Source organism: Egretta garzetta, unplaced genomic scaffold (genome assembly GCF_000687185.1).
Source record: "Egretta garzetta isolate BGI_Z169 unplaced genomic scaffold, ASM68718v1 scaffold59, whole genome shotgun sequence".
Lineage (NCBI taxonomy): Eukaryota > Metazoa > Chordata > Aves > Pelecaniformes > Ardeidae > Egretta > Egretta garzetta.
Window position 1 is genome coordinate 2642284 of NW_009267230.1, and position 24854 is coordinate 2667137.

General features: G+C 37.4%; 1 protein-coding gene across 1 annotated transcript in view; it reads right to left on the reverse strand.

The window, feature by feature from the left end:
• Positions 1–24854, reverse strand: part of ZFR (zinc finger RNA binding protein) — a gene marked incomplete at its 5' end in the record, with an annotated part of 44115 nt that overhangs the window by 5801 nt on the left and 13460 nt on the right. The window contains 16 exon segments of the mRNA XM_035902748.1: positions 357–454; positions 5340–5481; positions 6913–7063; positions 7253–7458; positions 8341–8422; positions 9093–9224; positions 9600–9745; positions 10662–10781; positions 12649–12842; positions 13777–14077; positions 16964–17155; positions 18173–18326; positions 18328–18397; positions 19677–19895; positions 20686–20830; positions 22526–22751. Of these exon segments, the coding sequence (XP_035758641.1) occupies positions 357–454; positions 5340–5481; positions 6913–7063; positions 7253–7458; positions 8341–8422; positions 9093–9224; positions 9600–9745; positions 10662–10781; positions 12649–12842; positions 13777–14077; positions 16964–17155; positions 18173–18326; positions 18328–18397; positions 19677–19895; positions 20686–20830; positions 22526–22751 (2578 nt within the window).

Genomic DNA, 24854 nt, shown 5'->3' on the forward strand with positions numbered 1-24854 from the left:
AAGTCTTAAATCTAAACACAAAGCTTTAAACACATATTCCATTATTTAAAGCAAAGTTACTCTGCAGCCTTATGGAATATATAACAAATATACAACATATGATCACCCCAAGCGAGTCAAGCTTTCAACATCGCCTTCTCAATGACCAGAAAAATAAAATCATGTCAAATGAGCAATAACTGCATAAAGCAGTTCCTCCATACTCAACCTTCTACATTTAAATTTAGGGACCAGAAAAATATTAAGTATTATTAGCATGAACAACGCTGAGTGTTTTCACACAATTAAACATTTATATTGCAACTGAACTAATCTCTCATAAGGCTACAAGAAGAAAGTAAAATGATGTTCCGAACCTGGAACCACTTAGCGTGGCGTAGAGCAGCCAGAGCGTCAAGGCATTTTTGCCTGTCCAAGACGTCCGGTGGGTCTTTCACCATACCCGAGGTTACATCTAAAATGGATTGAATTGGCAAAATGCAGTGAGGAATGGGTGTTTGACCAGGTGCGCAAGACACTTCCTTAAAGTAGCTTCAATGTCACACATGCCATTTAAAGCTTAAACCCTTGAACAACAAATGTAAATGTTCAACAAAAGCCATTCAATTAGGATTAGGGCATCAACCCAGTATGAAGATCAAGAGCACAGGATACTTTAGCTCTGAGGTTATTTTCAAATGCATTGCAGATTATGCAATGCGTAGTACTTCTTTATTTAAACTAACACTGGGAAAACACATATCCCCTAAAATTAAATACTGAAGGAAGGATGGTTGGACACAGTGCACCAGCACAGAGAGCACAAGACAGAAGGAACACAAAAATCCACTTCAACCAAGTAGAAACATTCAAACTTAGCTTCTTGTACATTTTAATGGTCACGTGTTATTTGGGACCTAATTTTAAAAGAAAAACTAAGTATAACAAATCTTAAAGCACTAGATTTTAGTAGTGATGTTATTTTTTTCATACCGTAAACTTGAAATTCTTTTGCTTTAAAAACCTGACTAAAAGAATGTGAAATGTTCTTCAATATTACAGAGTTCCATTACTTTCTAGTACTCTCTTACTTGTATAAATAAAATTCCTCAGCCCATAATATATGTGCTCCAATATATTGATATTGGGATGCAAGGAAGGATCTGAAAAGGGACTGCTTTACTTAAGATTCGCAGGAAAAAGAAAAGTTAGAAACAGTTTGAAAAACAAAGCAGAATGTTCGAAAGATAAAGAAAATATAGTAGATCTTGTATATTGAAATGTTCAGAAAAGGATTTAATTACCAAGCTGATTGCTTTGTTACCAAAAAGGAACAGACTACAGTCCCTTTTGGAAGTGGTTTTATCAATGGAACTGGAACCACAGAAAAATGTAGAATGGTATACACAGGTTACTTAAAAATTGTACAGATGTAATGCAATGATCAGCTTACAAGTTCTTTGGTTTAGTAATTATGAAAATGGCTACCGTGACTAGTAACAAAGTATATTGGTGGCATAACTGGTGATACACCAGATAAGATGAAATAAAAAGCTCTCAATAGCACTCATTTCATGGGAGCTGGCTGTATGGAACAATATAGTTTACTCCAGCAAGACAGAAATTTAAGTAAGTCAGAGAATAAAATTTTTTAAAAAATAATATATTAAGAAAGACAGCTCTGAAACCACCTATTTTACACAAATGTAAAATAAATAGTACGATACTTTACTATACAGAGAGCTAAAAAGCCATGAACGAACATGGTGGTACAACTTTGCAATATAATAATAAAATTTAATCTGAAGTACTACATTCAGATTTGAGCATTTTTAATAGGATAGTCCCATTGCTCTGCACAGGGCTAAAAGGAGGAGGATTCTAAAATAAGAACGAAGCTGAGAAGAACATAGGTATCTTCTCACACAGATATTCAAACTTATGGACTGTATGTTAAAGCGGAAAGATGAAAAACTGCACTAACAAGGCATTTACAGATCAAATGAAGACATTTGAAAGCAGTATTTCCTTAAAAACGAAACCAAACCAAAAAACCCTGAAACCTGTACAAGAAAGGTGCCAGGTAAGATAACTGATGAAACAAGTACAATCTGGATATGAGAGACAAGAAGGGTCTTTAGAGAAAACCCACAGCAGGAAAAAGTGACAAAGTAAGGTTGAGAAATTAAAAATAAAAATATGGGTTGTTGGGCCTAGCAGCCTAATCAGTCAATTATTTATAGTCTTCTAAAACTAATATGCAAATAGGTGACACTGTGCAACATTTTAGCACAGTAATTCATTACATAATAATTTGAAACTCCAATTACTTCTAGTTCTGAAAAACTTCAGTTTGGAAAATATTGTTACTAAAAAGAATTACAGTTGAAGCGCACAGAAGAGAATCTTACTCAGTGCTCGAAATGTTGATCTAAAATGTGCTACTAATTGGTATCAGATGAATACTATTGAAACTTAAAAAGACTCTGAAAGTCAGAAGTTGCCAAGGCACCTATTGCACTGAGAGTACACTGACTGAAAAATGGATCAATGAAACTCTTGTAATATTTAATCTGTGGATTTTTGCATCTGTTTCACATTTCAGGATTAACCCCTTAAAGACTATTTAACTAAATTCAGATGCCTAACCTACCACCCTGTTAAGCTAAGACAAAAAACTGAATTTACAAAACACAAGCACGAATTCTTAACCCTGTATAACTTATTACTAGCCTAAATATAAGGGGTTAATCTTCAGTTAGACATGCTGTGTCCACACTACCTCTTCATTAAAAGTTAACAGGTATATCAATTTCGTAAGTTTTATTATGGGAAATACATTTTTACCCAGTCAACCATTCAAGACTAGTGTGAACACTGCTTAATTCTAGGAAAGAGACAAAGACGAAAAGAAAAAAAAAAATCACAAAGTAACAGTAGATGCTAGGACTATGCATCCAAACCCCCTCCTTTGTAAAGCATGGCAGGTGTGACACTGAGCTTTAGAAAACCTTGGTCAAAAATCCTTCCGATGTCTTGGCAGCAACCCCTGACAGGAATCAAGTCCCTCCGCTAGAAGGCTTTGGACCGGGGCTGTTGGCTAAGGATAAAAGACACACACGCGCACACATATATGTGTTTGTAAGTACGTACACCTTGTTTGCTGAAGGAAAGATTCCACAGCAGGGGTTAGAGCACTTTGAATATATCAGATTCGGTAAACTGTCAAACGCACGATACTGTAAGAAACAGTAGCTATGCGGTTAACAATTTTATTTCACTGTATTTTTTTTTTAGCCTTTTTATCATGTAATGGGATTATAACACATCAAACATGATTCTACTCCACGTGCAAGTCTCAGTCTCATCTTTACTCAAACTGGTTCTTCCGGTAAAGCCTTCCTTACCACCTGAACTAGCTCCCCAAGCGGGCTAAAAAAATAATGAAAACTTTAAACCATTGTAAGACACAGAGCATGAGAAGCTGCAGTAAGAAAAAACACAAACACATACTGTTACTCTGCAGCAAATAAGCTGCAGTCTTCGTAATAAGACCTTCTTTGCTGCAATAATTTGCAATTCAGTCTTCTATTTGCTCTAGTTTCAAAAGCGAACTTTTCTGCACATCCATTTTATACTGCTCAGTGTCTTGAAGAGAAATCTAACTTGATTTTGCTTGCCTAGAGGCGGTACTGCATTCAGCAGTGAATCACAATGATCATTTTAACTCAAGTGTGGGTCAGACAAAAATACAGATTTGTTTCCTTTAGGTGGCATAAGCTTAGGGATTGATGGCAGTAATTTTGAATTTTTTTAGTCCACATCATAGAATTTTAGGCCAGAAACAACTTAATTGAAATTGAGTATTGTGACAGGAATCAATATTGCACTTTTGCATTGTACATTAAGAAATAAACATGGTATTTAAGGTTAACTTCATTTAATGGTTAATCTAATTTAATAATCAAATCTTTTAAGTTAAAGTATTCTTTATAAACTTAATGTGTGAAGTCTGATTGAGCACAGACAAACCAAGAGTCCTGTTGCACTTAAGATTGTCAAAAAAGAAGTAAAATTGATTGGGTGTGACAGTACATGTACAAAGCCTTTATAGCTAGGAATAATATGCACTGCTTAAAAATCATATACAAAGCACTCTTAAATCTTCAGAAGTCATCCAAACCAGAGAATGCATCTTGAAATTTTTCTTTCTGATTACGGAGGACGACTTTGTTAACACAGCTTGCTTACAATGCACTAGTCACAGCTACAGGACATTTACTAATGCAATATAAAACCTCAAGTATTTTAGAGGACATGTAATGATGAGATGAAATAAAAAAACCTCCATGGCTTATATAAATACGTATATACACAAGCACATGTATACATACACACATACAATTTTTTTCAACCTGCATATGAGAAGTGTTAAGATAGCCTCAGATTTCCTATTTGTAGGTTCACTGTCAAACACCAGAACCCTGTCTGCCACGATCTCTTTCAACTATGAAAATACGGGATTAAAAGGAAACAAAAGTTAATTTTATCTGACCCGTAAAGACAAAGAACCAATGTACTGCAGACATTAATCATGCTTGTTGGCTTAAAAGCTTTTGGAGCTTTGAAAGTGTTACAGAACAGACCCTAAAGCAACACTGCTGGCACCAGAGAAACTGTGGACTTCAGAAATGTAAATTGATTTACAAGCTCCACCTTCTGCTTCAGCTCAACGACAAAGCCATTTCTTATTGTACTAGTCTGGGTTTGCCAGTTGGATAGAAGACTGATTGTAATACCAGGAGCCTAAATATACCCAAACACACTCCAGACCAAAAAGCAACCTCAGAGAGCTGGAAAAAATCGCATTGTCTTTTTAAGTTAGAAGCACTGTTACCATCAAAAATATTATGAAAGTGTATTTTAAGTGGTGCTGCTATTTGGAATGTGTAAGTGATGGTAATACTTATCCAGTTTATACCCAAAAACCTGTGATTTGATTTTCTAAATCTCTTAGGGCAAGACTGCTCTAGAAAGCCAGTTTATAGCCACTTGCTATAAAATACTTAGTTTTCCACATAATTTTAAAAAAGTGGAAAAAATAGTCAAGATTGTACCTTTTCCAGAAAGCTGAGGTTGAACATAGAGTTAGAAATTTTAAAAATTAAATAAACGCATCATATAAGCATTTATTTTAACCAACTGTTCTCTACCAAGACTGGTTGTTGAAAAACAAGGTTTCGATCAAATACGTGTGCCAGCATGTTGCCTTCCAGGACCTTAATGCCATCTTAAGCAGAACAGATAAACATAAAAAAAAATGGGCGAGAAAGAAGTAACATCTTTAACAACTTCCCAACCTCCATCCCTCATGTTCTCCTCCCGAATGACTGGAGATGTCAGTGTGATAGTAACTTGCATTTTGGGTTCCACACATGAATTTAAAATTATTGCTGCTTCTGGGACTGCACACTTGATATCATATTTCTCAGGACTTATTACCTAAATATTGAGAAACAGAAATTTCCATTAGCATATGGCCAGTGAAAGTATGGGGAAGAAAACCGATTTCAACATAGTCTTTTTAACAGAAAGACAGAAACGCAATATAATTATATGAAGCAGATACCTCTGTATTCAAACAAACCACAGTATACACAATTAAGAGAGAGATATATATATGGACTTGCATACTGTTTCCAAATCATTAATGAAAATACACAGCAGTCATCAAGCATGCAAAAGAAAATAAAACTACCCAGAAAGGAAATTAATATACAAGTAAGTTACATAACAAGAATGTTGACGGTGTTTGAGATAAAGAAAAGCCTCATTGCCACTTAAAATGTCAGCTGGGTATGTTCCTCATTGGAACATAGCAGCCTTTAAAAAGCACACAGATGCAGCGGTTTTCTTCAAGCTTGCAGTTACAGGATGGGTACTGCTAAGTACATTCTGTACTTGCCTGTTACAACATGCTAAGAACAAAGAGTAAGATAAACACCCAGGAAAAAAAAGTAAGAGTAACTAACAAGGTGGTTATTCTGAATTGCTTCTTGCAACTAGATTTAATAAATCTAAATACCCCCAAAAGGAAGCTGTAGGCACCTCTGTCACCTTCTTCCACAAACTAGAGGAACAAGTGGCTTCTCCACAAAGCCAGACCAAGATGTACAGTTTTTAAATTTTCTTCTGTTCTGTTACTTCAAACAAGAGCAAACTGAAGATTATTTTCTAATTAATCTGATCCCACTAAAGCTCCTACCACGCCACTGATTCTGCTGAACATTTTACTAGACAGTATTGAAATACTAGCGCTGTGGCAGGCATTCTATAACGATGGTGGACAGGCTTTGTTCAGCAGAGAGGAGAGACTTTATTCTATACTTCCATTTCTTGTGGAAATACAGCAAATGGTTTATATGAATTCTGCTGAATGGTCTAAGAGTGCACATACATTTTTTGTTTTAAAAGGGTCAAATTAAAAAAAAAACCCACACAAGACTTAGTGAACTAGTTATGGAACTACAAAGCACTGACACAAACTGGAACCAAGATGTAAGTACAGACTGTCATTAATGAAGAACTTTGACCTTCAGGCAGCAAGCTTCCTCTAACACTGTACAAATTACCTCTATTGCTGCTGGCAACTGGGTAATAGTCTTTCTTAGGTTGATTTCTATTTCCCAAGTAAATGATGATTGATACTTCACTGCTAATGTAAACACCTAGATGCTTGTATGGACACAATATACAGAAAGCAAAACATGCATCAGAGTCCCTGAATTCAGATGGAAACATTCAGAAAATGGAAAGAAATTTAACTTGAGCTATGAAACATGGCACAGTGAGCTCTGTGGACATTTGACTTAAGAACAGATTTTTACAGCATCTTTACAAAAATTCAAATCCAAAAATCTAAATTCTACTTACTGCAAGTTGTTTGGGAAGACTTTCAGCAATACGACTGAGTAATGTCTTTGAAGGCTTCTCAGCACATAACAAAACAAGATTGACGTTTCGGTCTCCACGGAGTAGCAAACCTTTAGCCAAAACGCCTACACGTAAAACTCCTTTCAAAGCTCTGTGAATTATAGTTAAAAATTGCATTTAAAATAACATAAAAAACTTTCAATGAATCCTGAAGATAGAAAAGTGCCATATACAGTATCAAAACCCAAAGAAAAGAGAATCCCTGGAAGCAATGATAACAGCTTAAGAAAAAAATTCGAAACAAGTAATGAAATTCTTTGTAAGTAATAAAAAAAAATACCTGTCTTTACTGCCATCCTTTTTGTCGTCTCCTTCTTTGTTCTTGCTTTTTTCATGATCAGTCATGTTGTCAGAAACAAGTTTCAAAGCACGCTCAGTAATAGAAACAATTTTTTGGACTGCTTGAAGTTCCTCCTCTGTTGGATATATAGCAGCATGTTTGGTCATCACATAGCGGTCATCAGAGGAGTCAGGGCGGCGAAGCGGCTAAACAGATGAAAAAGCGTATTTCTGAAATTTGGATACACTTCCAAGTTCACAGATGGCAAGTGACCAAAAAACAACATGTGGCTAAAATACAGAATATTCAAATCTCAAAATTGCTGAAATGTAACAAAACATGAACTGAAGTGTCTGTAACAACTTACACTGGTCACAATCATTCATGTCTGAAGAACCATTAAATGTATCAAAATTAAACAAATTACGAGATCCCAGGATCAAAAGTATCTCCCCACCATAAATATCTATTGTCTTTCTGTCAACTAGGAAATACTTGCATAATGCTGCAAAATAAAGCGTCCGTGACAGCTTTCATAGAATCAGAGAAGAATTAAAATAGGAAGGGACCTCAGGAGGTCCTCTAGTCCAACCTCCTATGCAAACCATGGTCAGCTATAAGACCACATGATGTAGCTCAGCTTTAGCCAGTCAGTTCTTGAAAACCACCAAAGATGGAGGCTGCACGTTTGTGTGAAAAAAATTATTTCATATATTCAATCTGAACCTCTTTTGTCTCAGCCTAAGCTGGTTGTATCTCGCCCTTTCATCATGACTGTAAAGACCCTGGCTCCATTGTCTTTATAATGCAGAGGTATTAGAAGGCTATTACGTCCCACTGAAGCTCTCTCTTCTCCAGGCTGAAAAGCCAAGATCCCTCAGTCTCTCCTCACGGAACACGAGTTCCAGACCCATGACCACCCTGGTTACCCCACACTGAACCTGCTATCATTTATAGTACCCTTCTTGTACCGTAAAGCCCAGAACTGAATGTAGTGTTGCAGTTTGGGTCTAATGAAAGCTGATCTCTTCCCTTCATCTACTGATTATGCTCCTGTTAATATAACCCAGGATGCTGCTGGCCTTCACTGCTTCCAGGGCACACTGTTGACTCATGTTCAGCTTGCTATCTGCTAAGATCTCCAGATCACCCAGCCTGTCACTCCCCAGCCTACATCAGTGCAAGGGCTTATCCCTTCTCAAGTGCAGCATTGGGTATTTGTCCTTGCAGAATTCCATAAAGTTCCTGTCGGTCCATTCCTCCAGTCTGCCTAGGTCCCTCTGCATGGTGGCCCTGCCCTCAAAGGTATCAACTGTTCTCCCCATCCCAGACTGATTCAGCTTCACGCCATCTGCAAAACTGATGAATGTGCACTCATTCCATCACCTTTCAGATCACTGATAAGGCGCTCATGAGGCAAATCCCACGATAAAAGCATGTGGTACTGCACTTGGTACTGACCTCCAGGTAGAGTACAACCCACCACTAACCATCTAGGACTGATGGTTCAACCACTTTTTATCGATACATTTGTCCACAATTAGATAATGTTGTATAATGCAATTAAATAAAATAAAAAGTAGTACACAAATCCAGAGTGACTTGTATTTCAAAAGAAACAATATTGTCTTCAAGGCATCCTTTTTTCATTTAGTGGACTTATTTTGGAAGACAAGTCCACCTACACACTTTCATTAGTGTACAATTTCTTCATTAAGAAACACTGGAGACAACTGAAGTAGCACTGAAAAATTTAGTACTTAATTTAGTTTTTAATTGTGCTTCCTGGCAAGTATGATTTCTTTGGTGTTTGTTTTTTTTTTCAAGTTAAGAAACTCACAGCTGGTCTCCCAGCAGGCCTAGAGGTCCTGGAGGACCATGAGGATACCCTCCATCTGGTATTCTGCGACGGTCATCCCAGTGATGCTGCTCTTCCTCCATTCTCCTCCAGTACATGTCCTCTTCATATCGCCTGAAGTGCATCAAAGTGTTCTCTTTATAGCAGTTAATACCCGCAACCATTCTAAATATATTCTTTTGTGTCCTCACTAACTCACTTCTAGCAGTCATAAGCAAATACCAGTAAACTCCAGAGAGAAACTGAAATGAATGGTAATTTTGAAAGTGGGTCTGAATTTATAGCAAAATAATCCCAATAAGTCTGCATTCCTCAGAGGGATTGAATGCTAACAAAAGCCCTAGAGGAATAATGACAACTTAACTTAAAACAAGGCAGTACAAAATTCCCAAAACAAGTATTCAAAATAAGTAACTACAGAAGCAGAGTTAGTTTTAGCTAATCTGACTGCAGCTTTGTCTCATTCATTGACAAAATAGAATGCATTACCTCATTTCCATCCTCCAGCGTTCTTCCTCTTCCCGCCTTCTCCAGTATTCTTCTTTCTGCATCTGTTTCCTCATCTTCTCTTCTTGAATTTTTCTTGCTCGAATACTGGGCTTTACTTCTACTTGTAAGTCTGGGTTTACTTTTTTCTAGTTCAGAAAAATAATAAATGAAATGTTTTTCCTCCTGTCATCTCAATGTTAGAGTTTTTCTGACATGTCTAACACACACTACTCGTCTATGATAAAATCAAGGGGAGTAAAATACAGTTTTAAAACTGCATTGAATGAGTAGTTGAAGAAGAAAACTGTGTCCAGTATTTTAAAGGAAAGAAATAGCAACATATTAAAATTAGCATGAATTCCCTCTTCACTTACATGAGAACAAAGCATTTCAAGATTAAAACGTTACATGAAATACTAAGTAATTTGCTGTTCATTCTGCAGCAGGATGATTGATGCATCCTGTTCCTGAAGGGTCCTCATACAGGGGCATGATCATGAGTTAACGAATAAAGTTTTCTGGCAATTTTTTATCTTCTTTCATACCTCTCATATAGGTCTGTTTTAACTCCTATGACCACAGTAGACTCTCCCAATATAATCTTATAATAATCAAAATGCACACCATATGTCAGTACAGGTGTCTCTCCATTCATGACTAAAAAATCTGCAGCACTGGTTTCTCAAATGTCTCCACAAAGGGTTTATGTGGTTTATCCTGGCAAAAATGTTGAGCACTACTATTTTACACTATTTGAAATTCACAGTAGACCACATAAAGAACCTACTGTTGCTTGTGTACGTTGCACTGTATTTTAATGTTGCAAAGGTTGCCTGAAAGCAATGTTCAGTTTAAAAAAACACCCAAATGAAAATACAGCTTCACAGGTGCATTACTTCTTTAAAGACTATACTTCCTAAGAAATATATTTCTCTACCTTTTTTTTTATATGTTGTTTACTCAGAGTACCTACTTTTGTCTAGTCCTTAAATGTAAGAACTTGTAGTCAGTCAGCTGACATCTGGTGGATTTTCAGATAGAAGCATTAACATCTCTACTAACCTTATACTGAAGTCTGTGCCGCCTCCCTTTTAAGTGCATCTCCTTGGCATTAGGATCATTAAAACTGCATTCACAAAGTTTACAGTGAAAGCGGATCACCTTTCCTTCATCGTTTCTTACCTGGAAAATAAAGTTATAACACATTTGGCTTTTCTTTTTTTTAAAAAAATCAAAGCTGATGTAAAAAAATAATCTAATTCAGTGACACTGGATAACGTCTACCTGTCTCAAAACATGCTAGAAACTTCACATAATAACTGAAAGAAGGCAAAATAGAACTTTCAATTCTGACAGACACACCATTGTGCTTGGTAATGAACAAAGTTCTTCCATTCTAAAGAATGCACAGCTTTAAACCTGAGCCTGAACATACTGAGTTGAATAATTACAAACCTGCAAATCATGAAAAATTTACATCAGACTTCATCCACATATCTCATGTCACCCACATGAAGAATGCCCCACTGAGCACAAAAGAAACATGCACAATGAAAAAATATGAGCGTATGCACAAGCCTTTGCAGGCTCAATGCCCTGTCATTCTTATCTTCAGGAAGGACCCAGGGAATTACTGGTCAGTCAGCCTCACCTTGATCCCTGGGAACGTGATGGAGGAGCTAATCCTGGAAACCATTTCCAGGCACATTAAGTGCAAGAAAATCATCAGGAGTAGTCAGCACAGCTTCACCAAGGGGAAGTCATGCTTGATAAACCTGGTAAACTTCTGCAATGAAATGAATGGCCTGGTAGATGAGGGGAGAGCAGTCAGTATTGTCTACCTGGATTCAGTAAGGTCTTTGACACAGTCTCACCATAATACCCTCATACATAAGCTGTTGATGTATGAGCTGGATAAGCATACAGTGAGGTGGATTGAAAACTGGCTGAATGGCCAGGCCCAGAGGGTGGTATAAGTATAACGAAGCCTAGTTGGAGGCTAGTAACTAGCAGTTACCCCAGAGGCCAACACTGGGTCCAGTCCTGTTTAATATCTTGATTAATGATCTGGATGATGGATGGGGCAGAGCATACCCTCAGCAGGTTTGCTGATGACCCAAAGGAGGGTGGGAGGAGTGGCTGATAACACCAGCGGGTTGCGCGGCCATCCAGAGGGACCTCAACAGGCTGGAGAAATGGGCTGACAGGAATCTCATGAAGTTTGACAAGGGCAAGTGCAAAGTTCTGTACCCAGGGAGGAACAACCCCATGCACCAATACCTGCTGGGGGCCACCCAGCTGGAGAGCAGCTTGGCAGAGAAGGACTTGGGGCCCCTGGCAGACACCAAGTTGAATGTAAGCCAGCACTGTGCCCTTGCAGCAAAGGCGGCGAATGGCATCCTGGGCTGCATTAGACAAAAGTATTGCCAGCAGGTTGAGGGAGGCGATCCTTCCCCTCTAACTCAGCACCGGTGAGGCCACACCTGGAGTTCTGTGTCCGGTTCTGGGCTCCCCAGTCCCAGAGAGGCATGGACATACTGGAGAGAGTCCAACAAAGGACCACAGAGATGGAGAAGGGACTGGAGCGCCTCTCCTGTGAGGAAAGGCTGAGAAAGCTGGGACTGTCTGGCCTAGAGAAGAGAAGGTTGAGGGGGCATCTTCTTAATGTATACGTAATAAAATATGTGAAGGAAGGGTGCAAAGAGGACAGAGGCAGGCTTTTCTCAGTGGTGCCCCGTGACAGGACCAGAGGCAACGGGCACAAACCAAAACACAGGAGGTTCCCTCTGAACATGAGGAAACACTTTTTTACTGTGAGTGTGACTGAGCCCTGGCACATGTTGTGCAGTCTCCGTTCTTGGAGATATTCAAAAGCTGCCTGGGCACAGTCCTGGGCAACTGGTTGTAGGTGGCCCTATCTGATTGGGACTGGATCCCCAGATGACCCCCAGAGGTCCCTTCCAAACTCAGCCATTCTGTGATTCTGTTTTCTGTTGAACAAATTTTCACTACAGCATTTAAAAAATAATTGACATTTTCATATCAATACCTCCTCCACATAGTCATGGCCCACTGGCTGGACATCGCTTTGCAAGGAAGCAAGAGTTGTGGGAGTCACTGGTTCAGCTGCTGTGTCTGGTTTTACTTCCTGTGTTTGTACTGTAGCAGCAGGAGTTGTTTTAACACTTTCAGCCGATTTCATTTCTTCCAGTTTACTTCCTGTTGTCTGAAGCTTATTGCCACCTACAAACCAAAAAATTTAAAACGTTAACTTTCATAAAGTGGGAATGTGATTACACATGATGTGCAAACTGAAGACTTTATCTGCAAATACCATTGTTCTGGCCAAAGCATTATCAGTCTTAAAATTACTTAAAACTTAAACGTATTTTAAATACAATTAAATTTTTTGAAAATGAGTGTAACAACATTCAAGATATTTAAACACTTGCCTTTTTATTTTAGCAAGAAAAACTTTTGCTTTATACAATTTTAATTTTCATTATTTGTTTTCATGCTTTTCAAAAGAGATATGACTGAATGGGAACAACTCGGCAAATATATTTTAATAATCTCTTTTTTGTCATCAGATATATTTTTTTTTTGTCAATGGATCCGAAAAAGTACTTCAAGACCTTATAATGTTTGTACTAACAAAGGTATTATACTCTCAGTGTTGCAACTGCATAGGTCTTTCCTTCAAGAGCAGGATATCTTACTGTGGAACAGCTGTTTCCCATCTGTAAGTGTCTGTCTGCTCATTTCAAAAACTTCCACTGTTAGATTTCCACAGTTACAAGGATATTTTGGTTGCCCAGTTATCAACTGCCAACCTACTGCAGGTTGCCTTAACAGCCCGGGCTGTACTGAAATTAGGACCAACTGGACTATGAACTGCAATACTCCGGGAGGTATTACATAAGAAACCAAAGGTAGGAGGCTTCTTCTGAAGGTGGGAGAAGCCTCCAAGAGAGGTCAGGTGGAGACAACTGGGCAGAAAACACCGTAATTTTGAAGCAAAACTTTCATTTATGTTCTTATTTTCACCTATCAGTAATTCTCTCAAACACAGTACAGCTACTCATGCACAAAGTTAACTAAATACATTTGTATTTGCTGCACTAAGTCTTAAAAAAAAAAATTATGGAATAGGTTAGGTTTCAAAATAAAGACTGACTTCTGTACTTGCCAACAAAGTTTATTTTCGGTGTAGATATTTTCTTTACAGCTATATTAGCAGCGGTTGAAGATGGTTTGTTGTTGGACGCAGTGTTAAGTGGTGTGTTTGCCGTGGGAGTAAGAATTTTCACTGCAGAGGATGCAACAGAGGAGTTCACAGTACTGCTGCTAGTTGCTATATTTGAAGCAGAGGCAGTTGGTTTGGAAGCAGATGTGGATGTTGAGGAAGTAGCTTGGGTAACCACATTTGGTTCAGTTGAAGGAATGGGTTTGCCAAGTTTTGTGTGCAACTTTACTACCTATAAGAATAAAAGAAATTAATAATATGATCTTCCTGGAATAACTGTAAAAAATTATGTAGTAAAAGCAGCATTATAACTAAAAAAATCAATAGAATTAAAAAGTCAGCTATTGCTTCTTTACAAAACATGATCTTGGCAAAAAGAAAAAAAAAAGACAGGTAAAAGCTCTTGTAATCTGTAACAAGGAAACAGTTAAGAGTTATCTCACATTGCTTATTTCCATTAGAAATTCAGACATTTACTAAAAAAGCTGTGTAGATGAGAACAGAAAGCCAATAAACTCAACAAGCCAGCAACAACTCAAGGGAACATTTTGCTTAAGCTATTTCAGTGTGACTCTTTTGTTGTGTTAAGAAAAATAGAGAATTGAAACTATAAAATTATAGACTTCAAAGAATCAATAGCTATTACATAAAGATCACAGAAATAGGATTAATGATAAGGTGCTCACAGCTGTGTAACCACAGGTGTGTAAACAATTCCAAGACTATGCTGTACTGCTCATTTGTCCATTGTATAGCCCCCTCCATGGTTGGATTAATCCCGAGCTGAGCTAATCAGTAGATAGAGATAAATGAGACCTCAGAAGGTAGGTGAATAATTAAATAAGCTGATTAAAGTTAACTGATGCAGACAGAAAATAGATTAGAAGCGAGGTATGTCTATAATAGAGACTAAAAGGTTAAGGTCTTAGAATTTAGGAAGTTTTAAATAGAATACTGAGTTTTTCTACTAAAAAAGAATGAGAAAGAAGACAATGACTTTTATAACTTTGAGACGGACCAATGGATTCTAAGATCCTTCGAGACAGACCAATGGATTCTAAGATCAAGAAGCAGAACTGAGACAGAACGTGTTGATCGATGGAAATTAATGGACTTCTAGAAGAATGTAGAATTGAGAACCTAGTGGAAACTTACAGTGAACTTAAATCTATTATGTAATTGTGTTGGAAGCATACATAAGATGATAATTGTAATACCTAGTTGCCACTTACTGAGGTGATGGCCCAACTCTGAGTTGTTAATAAAAAAAGCAAACCTAGAGATACCCACAGCCTGGTGAAATTCTTCAATAGCTGCCTGTCTTTACTCTCCTTCCAAAAAGTATAGTAGATTGAACTATTTTGGTTCCAAATAATATTTGTAACTAAGAGTTAAATCAGATTCAACAATAGTGTCTCTTTCGATCACTACATTTTAAGAGTATTCATACTGAAAGACTTCCCAGGTTACCTAGCAGAACTAAAGAGCTTCCTTAGACAAAAGGTTTTTGTTTGGTTTTTTTTTTAAAGCACATCTGCAGAGACAGTTAAGGAGTATGTGAGACGCATATTTCAGAGCTCTTTAGTATCTCATAGAAAGTAGAAAGGTACATGCTTGTTCTTAGAAGTAATAAGCAGAGGCCCTTCCACAACATGCTTGAGATAGAATAATACTTCTTTTTGGTGACAGCTGACCATCACCTGAAAAAGCAATGCATGTAGTCTGTAAGAACAAAACATGCAAAATCAAAACTAAAGACTGGGCTTAAAAGTAGCAGTAAAAATATACAAATCTGCTAGACATGCCTTTAATGCAAACACGTGTACACAATCATGATACACACACAACTATACATACACTTCTTAGGTTTCTGTTCGTATTTTTTTAAGTATGTTCCCCATCAGAATACAGACATATTAGTGTCACATAATACTATAACTTGGAAGTTCAAGCAACTTTTCAAAATTACTTTTTTCCAGCAGAGTGCACAAGATTCTTCAGTGTATCACAGGAATAGAGCCCTTTGAGATTTCATTTTTACATTGACAACAACTTACATTAGCAGTGGTTAGTGACTACCTATGAGGAAGAGAAAGCTACATCCTAATATCTATGGATAACAGACACTATACTACATATATCTATGGAGTTATTGGGCACAACCCAAAAATTTAATGGCTCAACTTATTAATGGAAGAAAGAACACTAGGCAAGTCTATCTAAATTATAATTTTTGCTCTTGTACTAACAAAAAATGGTATTGGGAAAATTGTTTTAAATCTGCTAAGAGATTTATTTATTTTAATAGGAACGATGTTAATGATGCCACTTTGTACAGTGTTCTGAGATGCAAAGAGCTATAAAAGCTGAATATTAATATTGTATTTGTTACTGACATTAATCTTTCCAGAGCTATGAGGAAAATCTGTAATATCTAAACAAGTATTCTACACTGCTATTGCATTTACTGTTGTATGGCCAAATTTAAAACACAGGTCACAGGGGTTCATAGTGCAACCCAGCCGTTACTCCAGAATGCCCACCTAAACTGCACCCAAACAGTAGCGAAAACACGCTTAGAAGAAGTCCTCCAAATGTGCTCGTTATAAAGTCTACTACAGGACATTGTCCCTTGCTCCCATGTGCCAAGTTTCTTTGCAAGAAATACCAAGGTGCGGGGGGATGCAGAATAGTCCTGTCCCTTGGCACCAACTCAGCTTACAGTGTTTCAAAGTGCATTGGAAGTTTCATAGCACCAGATAAATTAGATGAATGTCAAGAAAAGCCTTCAAAAGAGTTAGGGGACACAAGCATGCTACTACATGTCCTCATTGACTCTTTTCCCCATTTTACCCTATACTGTCTACAATTTACATGCTTTCCCCAATACATCCTCTTCTAATTGATGCTGTGGCAATACTTTTCGCCCGTTCTCCCAACAAGGCCCTTCTAATAGTGAGCTTAAAGATGTTTGAAACAAAAAGCAGAATTAAACGTCTTAAACAAAATAATTCAAATTATATTGTTTCTGCGTATTTTCTCCTCTCTAAGATGAGAGAAAACAATGGGAATAAATATATGACTGACTTGTATAATAAGAACAAGAGAAAACTCTTACTTTCTGATGCTTGGCTCCACGGATATGGGCAGCATAAGCATCTGCCCCTGTACAAGACACATCACAAAGCTCACAGCGCAACTGATTCTGAGTTCCACGAGCAGAGGTGCTGCTGTTATTGGTGTTCTGGGAAGCTTTCAATGCTGCTTCTTTCTTTTTGTGTTTCTGGCCTTCTAAGTGTTCTTTATAAGTCTGTTTAAAGTAACAATACACACACAATTAAGCTGTCTTTGTACTGCTTGTTCATCATTCACGTGAATACATGTAATACAGGACATAGCATAAAACACATGCTTTGTGTAAGAAATACTGCCTACACTGAATATTTCTTCCATGATATGCTCCAAGGCATTAGCAGGCCACTTCTAAGACCAAGAGATTTTATTCTCCAGCACCAGGATTCCACTTTTAGATAATACAATATGGGCTCTTCTCCTCTAACTTCTCAATTCATTGGTCAAGTACAGGTCAACAGATATTACATTGAAAACTTGGTATGATCAGAAAATTGCAGTTTCCTGCATTGCATTCAATTATTCTTGATTTTGAATCTTCCTCAAACTACAAGACCACAGTGATTAAGTGTATCCAGAGAACTAAGAAAAATCAATGCAACAGAAAGTAGTGCATAAATAAAGCTGTGCTGCAAATGAAATGCAGATAATTGATATTTGTTCCTCTATGGCAATTCACTGGCAATCTAGAGAGCAGACAGGGTGGGAAATAATGACAAGTTTACTTAAATACCAAGAACTGTTTAGCCAGACACACACATAAACATTCTGCATGAATTGGTGTCTGCTTTCTATGCACTTGTAGCCACTGTGAAACTAAACTGGGATGCTGGAATAGAATGAAAAATAAGTCTTCAGGTTTACCATTCACAAAATTTATGTAATTGCATAGTTTTGAAAAAAGTATTTTCTAAGAAGTTTGCTATGCTAAAAAAGCAAATCAAATTCAAAGTTTAGAATATTTCTGAAGTCCAAAGCACAGCTGAAGCTTCTCAGTACAAGCTAAGGGGATGTATCTTTTCGTCCTCACATAGGAACTCTTTCTATAGTAGCACACATTTTCATTTAATTATTCCTTTAATAGAAGTATAGAATCAGATCTTTAAAAATTAATAACTAATCTTAAAGGGGTCAGTTTTTTAGCTGAAGAAAATATGACTAAAGCGTATAGCAGAATATTACATAATACAGGTACCTGTGGTCCAGCACAGCTGATCTTACAAACATCACAGTAGTGGATCTGGGGTGGTTTGGGAGGTTGTTTTGGTTTCAGTTGCTTATTTTGGAATGGTGCCTTTTTAGTAAAGGTGGTCCCTGTCCAAGCAGCTGTTGCAGCAGCAGCAGCAGCTCTGCTGCTGCTGCTGGTAATAGGACGATGCAGCTGAATACACTGCGGCTTCATAGCCGGAATAAGAGGTACCTCAAAGATCAAAATAAAATAAATGTTACATCACTGTACATCACGTATCAATTACATAATACACTAACTCAAAACATGTTGCATAATAGAGTGGGGGGGGCAGGGCATGATATAAACAATTTATTGAGATCTTGTTAGGCAGTCTGAATTTTTTCTTGATGTTTCACAGTACACAAATACATAGCTACCAATTTTTTCAGGAACATATTTGATTTTAGACACATCTTTGCAGACACGCAATTATGTTAGATATATCAAAGCATCCCTAAAGAATACGTGAAATTTTCTGGTACATCTCCTAAGACCAAGTATGATGTAACAAGAATTTTAATAAGAGATTTATCAAAGGCCACTTGAAGTAAGCAGTCTTCCAGAACCAGATTTATTATTCAAGTTTCAAAATGGCAAGACAGGCAGACATTATGTAGAGGAAGGGGAAAAAAAATGAAGATTAAAGACAGAATGGCTAGTGCTATTACATTCTATTTCACTGGTTTTAGTTGTTTAAGTGCAGAGAAGCTGCTTGCTTGCTAAATCCTGTCTACACAGTCCTTGATTTCCAGTATCAAAGTTGAGTAATCAAGGAAACTGGGCTTTCATACCTTTGAGCCAGTTTTCCCATAAACTTTCTACATCTACTGGTTCAACTATTTTAATCCTCTGATCAGGCTCTGACTCAAGGAAGTCTTAAAATCCCTTTTTAAACAGAAAACAAAACAAAAAGTTCAAGGTAGCTATAATATGCCAGTTGACTACCATCTGGCCTTAAAGTTAGTACCTTTTAATCTTTAACTACTTTGTGGATTTCTAATGTTTGAAGGAAAGTCTGTTTTTCATCACCTATTCTCCTCCCTTTTTAGGTCAAGACAATCCAAACTTACAAGATTTGTACTGGACTGCTCCTCCCTGTCTCTTTAACTGCTGTTTGATGGCAGCATGCTCCCTTCCAAGTGCCCTGGGTAATATTTGTGTGGATGTGTTTCCTGATTTTTCCTATCCCCCATCTTTTCGCTCCAAACCTTACAGTAAGTCACATAACACCATGCACATAGCAATACCAACACTTCGTATATTGTCACATGTAACAGAATAGCCACATACAAACATCAAACCTGTTTTAAAGATACAGCAAAATATTTTTCCATTATAATGATTTAACTGGTTGATACTTCTCAGTAGACTATGATGTAATTGAACATGAATGCTAAAATTCTGAGTATTTAAAGCCTCTCCTGTTACCACTGCAAAGACCTCACAACATAATATGCAAAAGTCTTACCAGAGTAAGTAACCGCTGTTGTACTGTACGTTGCACTTTGAGTATAGGATGGAACAACAGTAGCTGCAGCTGCTACTGGCTGCACAGTAGAGGATACCGGATATATAGAAAATGTAGTTGTTGCTGGACTTGGGGTTGCAGGTTTTATAGCTGTCACTTGTCGTGTTTGCTGGGCTTGGGTATACTGAGTTGCCCCTTGGCTATATCCTGCTTTCGGAGCTAATTGGGACAGAAAATAAAAGTGTACAAACATTGATATGTTTTAGCTGAATGAAATGCAATCCATATTAAGTGATGCATAATGATATGCTGGGGAATAAATGCCTAACAAGTGGCTTTTGTTTTAGGGTTTTTTTTGTTTGATTGGTTTTGGGCTTTTGTGTTGTGGTCGGGATTTTTTTTTTTTTACAGTCATGGTTATACATGGAGTACCATGTATCACACAACTGTTTAATAATGTCACAGCTCAAACTAGTAAGCCTCAGATTTATTTATTTATTTTTAACTGTGCTGCCATGCTTTCAAACAACCTTCTCGTTCAATGGCTTTACTAGAGTACACTGAACCAAAGTACACATAAACTTCCCTATTATTTCTAATTAAAGTTAAAAAAAAGTAAATAGTATTTATGCTTTGTAGCAATCATGATACCAATAATTAAGGAACTACATACATTAAGTAACTAAAGAATTAAAAAAGACAGTATTTCTAACCAAGTTATCATCTGAAGCCACCATTGACTATTTGAACTTACTTCAGCAAGGTTTCTCGACAAATCGACAAGTTTGCTCAGAAATATTTTCTGAGTGTATTTAATAAGAACCCCAACCTCAGAGATAGTCAAGAGTTTCTACACACTAACAGAGGTTACATGACAAAACTAAAAAACAAACCCACCACCAAAAAATCTGGATAACGTGAAATATTCAAAAAAGTATTTTTAAGGTATTAAAGATTAAAGTAGTACACAGACTGTGTATATGTCAGCAGTTTGAATCATGCAACCCACCTGTCTGGTAGTACGATTCAGCTACTGAAGGTTGAGGCTGGGCAGCAGCTGCCCCAGCCGCCGCAGTTGCTGTTGGCTGTTGATAGTATTGTTTGCTGTCATATGCTACAGCTGGGGCGGTGGATCGAACATAAGAATAGGAATCCTAAGAATTCGAAAAGGAAAAAACCAGCAAATTTCTCCCTTAAGTATATATTTGGAGCAATAAAAGTCATTAGCAGAGTCAAAGCAGCAATGTATTTTCTTCTGGTCTACTAAAGTAGATTTTAAAAAAACATTTACAGATACAGTATATACAAATAAATGCATTAAAGAAATTAAATTTATGTTTACAGATACTTCGGGCCTGAAAACAACCCTCATGGTCTTTTTCAGACTGAATAGAGGAAATTAATCTCATGCTATTAAATCACTTTCCCTAACAAATTATTTTTGTTACTGAAAAGCAATCACTCTCACTAGTTTTTCATGACTATATCAGATTACATTTCTGTAAAAAATATGAAGCGAAAACCCGCTACAGATCTCCACGAAATGTGAATTTCTACAATCCACAATAGAGTCACAAGTTTACAAACATGACCCTATATTAGCTTTAAAAATCCCATCATTAACAATACTTTTCTTGGTTATATTTTTGGAGTATGAAGATGATACACCAAAAAGTAGAAAAGGCTTTAAAAGTATCAACTAGTTGATTAGGGAACCATATCTAGTCTATAATGCCAAGGCAAGTAGCCCATTTGACACCTCTAGAATTCAGGAGATGGCTAGTACCTTAGAAGGGGAGGGCCTGGAAGCCACTGTATGTATGTACATATATTCTCTCATGCTCACCATATTTATGGTAAAGTGTAGAGTTCATCAACTGAGAGGTAGCAAGGCATGAACTACTATAGCTGAAATGTACTAATGTACAAAAATATAACAATAAAAACTCTTTTTCATCCAACCTGTGTAAAATGGAATTATATTTATTTAGTTTAGGGGACTCTTTCCTGTCCGAATGCATCTAATAACGGACCTCATAATTATGAGTACATGTGCTACTGGAAAGAGTTGTATGTTACAATTCATTCATGTAACAAATTATAAAAGAATTGAGAACATGCAGCCATAGTATAGTCCTTTTAAACAAATCAAAATACTATAATTAGAGTCTAGATAATGCCTTGATAAGTTAGGTACTAAAAAGTAAAAAATTTATTACAAGAGGCGTACTATTTCAGCATCCAAGATGGAAACAGACAAACAGTTCCCTTTTACAGAAGCCTGTAGCCACATGACCTTAGGCCGTCATCTCAGAAAGGGTACCCAAAAACTACCCAAAGGGTAGTTCCTCTCCTAGGGCTATCTTCTATCCTCGTATGTTTGATACTAGAACTCCTGTGGCACCCAGGAATTTGACAAGGGAACTATTTCTACCTCCACTGAAAATTTTTGTGCAAACAGTTTTTTCAGCTACATCAGTTCCATGACCCAGTTTACTGCACACTGCTTGAACATTTAAGCTAGCTGAGACAAGACAGTACTACTTTTTTCAGCAGTAGTTTCACAAAATCACTTGGAGGTAAACATCAGTTCATTGCTTATTGTATGAATGTCTAAATCTCAGCTCCTGCAGCACTCGTGCTGATAATCCTCTATATGGGCGACATGAGACTGCAGCTGCTTCACATTCTACCAGTTTTTGATACTAAGTAATTTGAGTTGTACTCAAACCGTGATTCACAGAACAAAAAAAATGTAAGTATCATCACATTCTCTTATTCAAACAGGCTTCCCCCCTTTAATGTACCATTTAAGTTGTCCAACAGCAGTAATTTTTTTTGGAACCCACCTGGTAATTCTGCGTAGTGACAGGAGGTGGTGGTGGTGGAGCTTCTTGTTGCCTCTGTGTATAACCGTAATCTGTAGCTGTGTGTGCTGTAGGATAGCCTCCATATGCAGCAGCGGGGGGGGCAGAGCCTGCCGTAACGGTGTGCGCAGCGACTGGTGCCTGGTGGACAGTGTAGCTAGCAACTGTAGTTGGATGGGAATAGGCTACACCCGAAGCTGGCTGCTGGCTATATTAGAAAAAGACAGTAAGTTAACTAATTAGATTGATCCAACATACTAAGCTAATACCTGCACATTTCAAAATCCCAAATACTTGTCTGTTCTACAAACAGGCCTGGAGCACCTCTCTATGCATACACTTTAATGGCTTCTATTACCTCTATTCCACTCCCATTAAAAAGGCTGTATCGTTCTGAAGTTTCTGTGGATGCACACATATCATGCAGGTGATGATTTTCTTAGCAAGGCGAGCATCTGTCTTTTTTTTTCCAAGCAGTGGAACACAAGTCTTTCATTCAAAGGAATACAGAAGTCTTAAACTATTACCTTTTCATGACCAACAAGTTTTGAAAGGCTTTAGTAGTTCTTCAATAAAACTGACACACGTGTCAAATTAAGAAAAATACTACTTTTCTGTGAGAGCTCACTACTGACCTGCACTTGCAGCAAAATCTGGAGTTTTGCAATAAACCATATTAAAGTAATGAGATTTTAAAGACTTCCATGAAAATTAGCTCAGAACTCTTACATTTAAGGCAGAGACATTTCAAATGCACACCTCCTGTTAGGGGACTTCTCACACAAAAGTTTAAAATAATAGAAGCTGGCCCCACTCGCTTGTGCAGAAGTCCACTGCCTCACAACATGAAACATCAAAGGAACTGGCAGTCAAATCGAGCAAGACGACTGCTACAGAGCTCTGGCAGTCTTCCAGGCACATGCTGTGACTAATCTGCCTCTCTAAAATTTGCAGTTAGGACATTAACTGGAACAATGATATGAAGGACATTGCTGTAACAACAATATGAAGTGGAGATTGACTGATTATTCTGAATTTTTTAGTACACTTCCTGCACTGCTATTCAATGATATTTAAGAATCTCTATAGGGTTTCACATCTCCATTGCACTATTGAAAGATAATTAAAAAATAAGTCCATGCCTGACAAGGAGGTAGTATCCCCTATTTTTCAGAAGAAAATAGAAAAATGAAATCTCACTTGAAGCAAACGTGGCAACTGAATTAAGTGGCACAATGGAATTGCAGTATGGTTATGCTCAAACCCAAAAGGAACAAGTTACAGTATTTTCTCCTAAAGACTGCAATATTCTGTCTGACATAACTACCTTTTAACTGCACATACTATTATTTTTGCAAAAGACTTTCCCATAACTCCCTCATGTTTAGTGACTTTTAGAAAAACTGTTTATGTCTTTTTAGTTACAGAAGAACCCATTAACTTAACTATATTAAAAAACCCCAAAACATTCTTACAGCAGAAACAGGGAAAATTGTATTACTATTGGACCTCCATGTCTGGACTCTGCCTTCTTCCCATTATAGGCCCCTGATTGCTTAAAAGACCACTTGCATTCCATCCAAATTTAATTCAGTTGTGAGTTGTACTCACAATTATGTTTCATTTTATTTTCAATTTCTTAGCATAACAAAAGAAGGAAAAGACCTAAACCACTTCGGTGTAGCTCCCACCACTGCTTGAAACAATTCCTCCTGCTTGACATACATCAGAAGATTCTCTGTTTTGTCAGTTTAAGGTGAGAAATTGGACTCCACCAGAAAATTCAGGAAGTCTACTTTATGATGGCAAAGTGAATGACAGTTTATAAAATTAGGCTGCATTATCTATATAACTAACACTACAGAAGCGTAAAATATTCACAAATTCTGAAGTAACTATCAATATCATGTATCGCTACTAAAAACACATTAAATTAAGAAAACAGACAGCAGATTGCTTAACTCAGACTGCAGCTGAACACATCAACGCTCCAATACTGCCAATAAGGAAAGTCTTGTTCCACCCTATCCCCACTCCTACTCTTCCCTCCTCCCATATACCAAAGCTATGCCATCCTTTTCCATCCCTAGTGCTAGTTCTGCTACTTGTCAAGCTATTCAGTGCACTGACTTAACTCATTAATCTAACAGAAAACAATGGCAATCTTTTTTTTCTGGGCTCATTTTCTAACATGGTAGAAATGTTGGAAACACTGGAGGTCACAAAACAGGTCTGCTGAGTGCCAGAACCCATACATGTTATACATAGGAAAACAGGGGAAAATTAAGAGAAGAACAGGGACCTGTCCAGG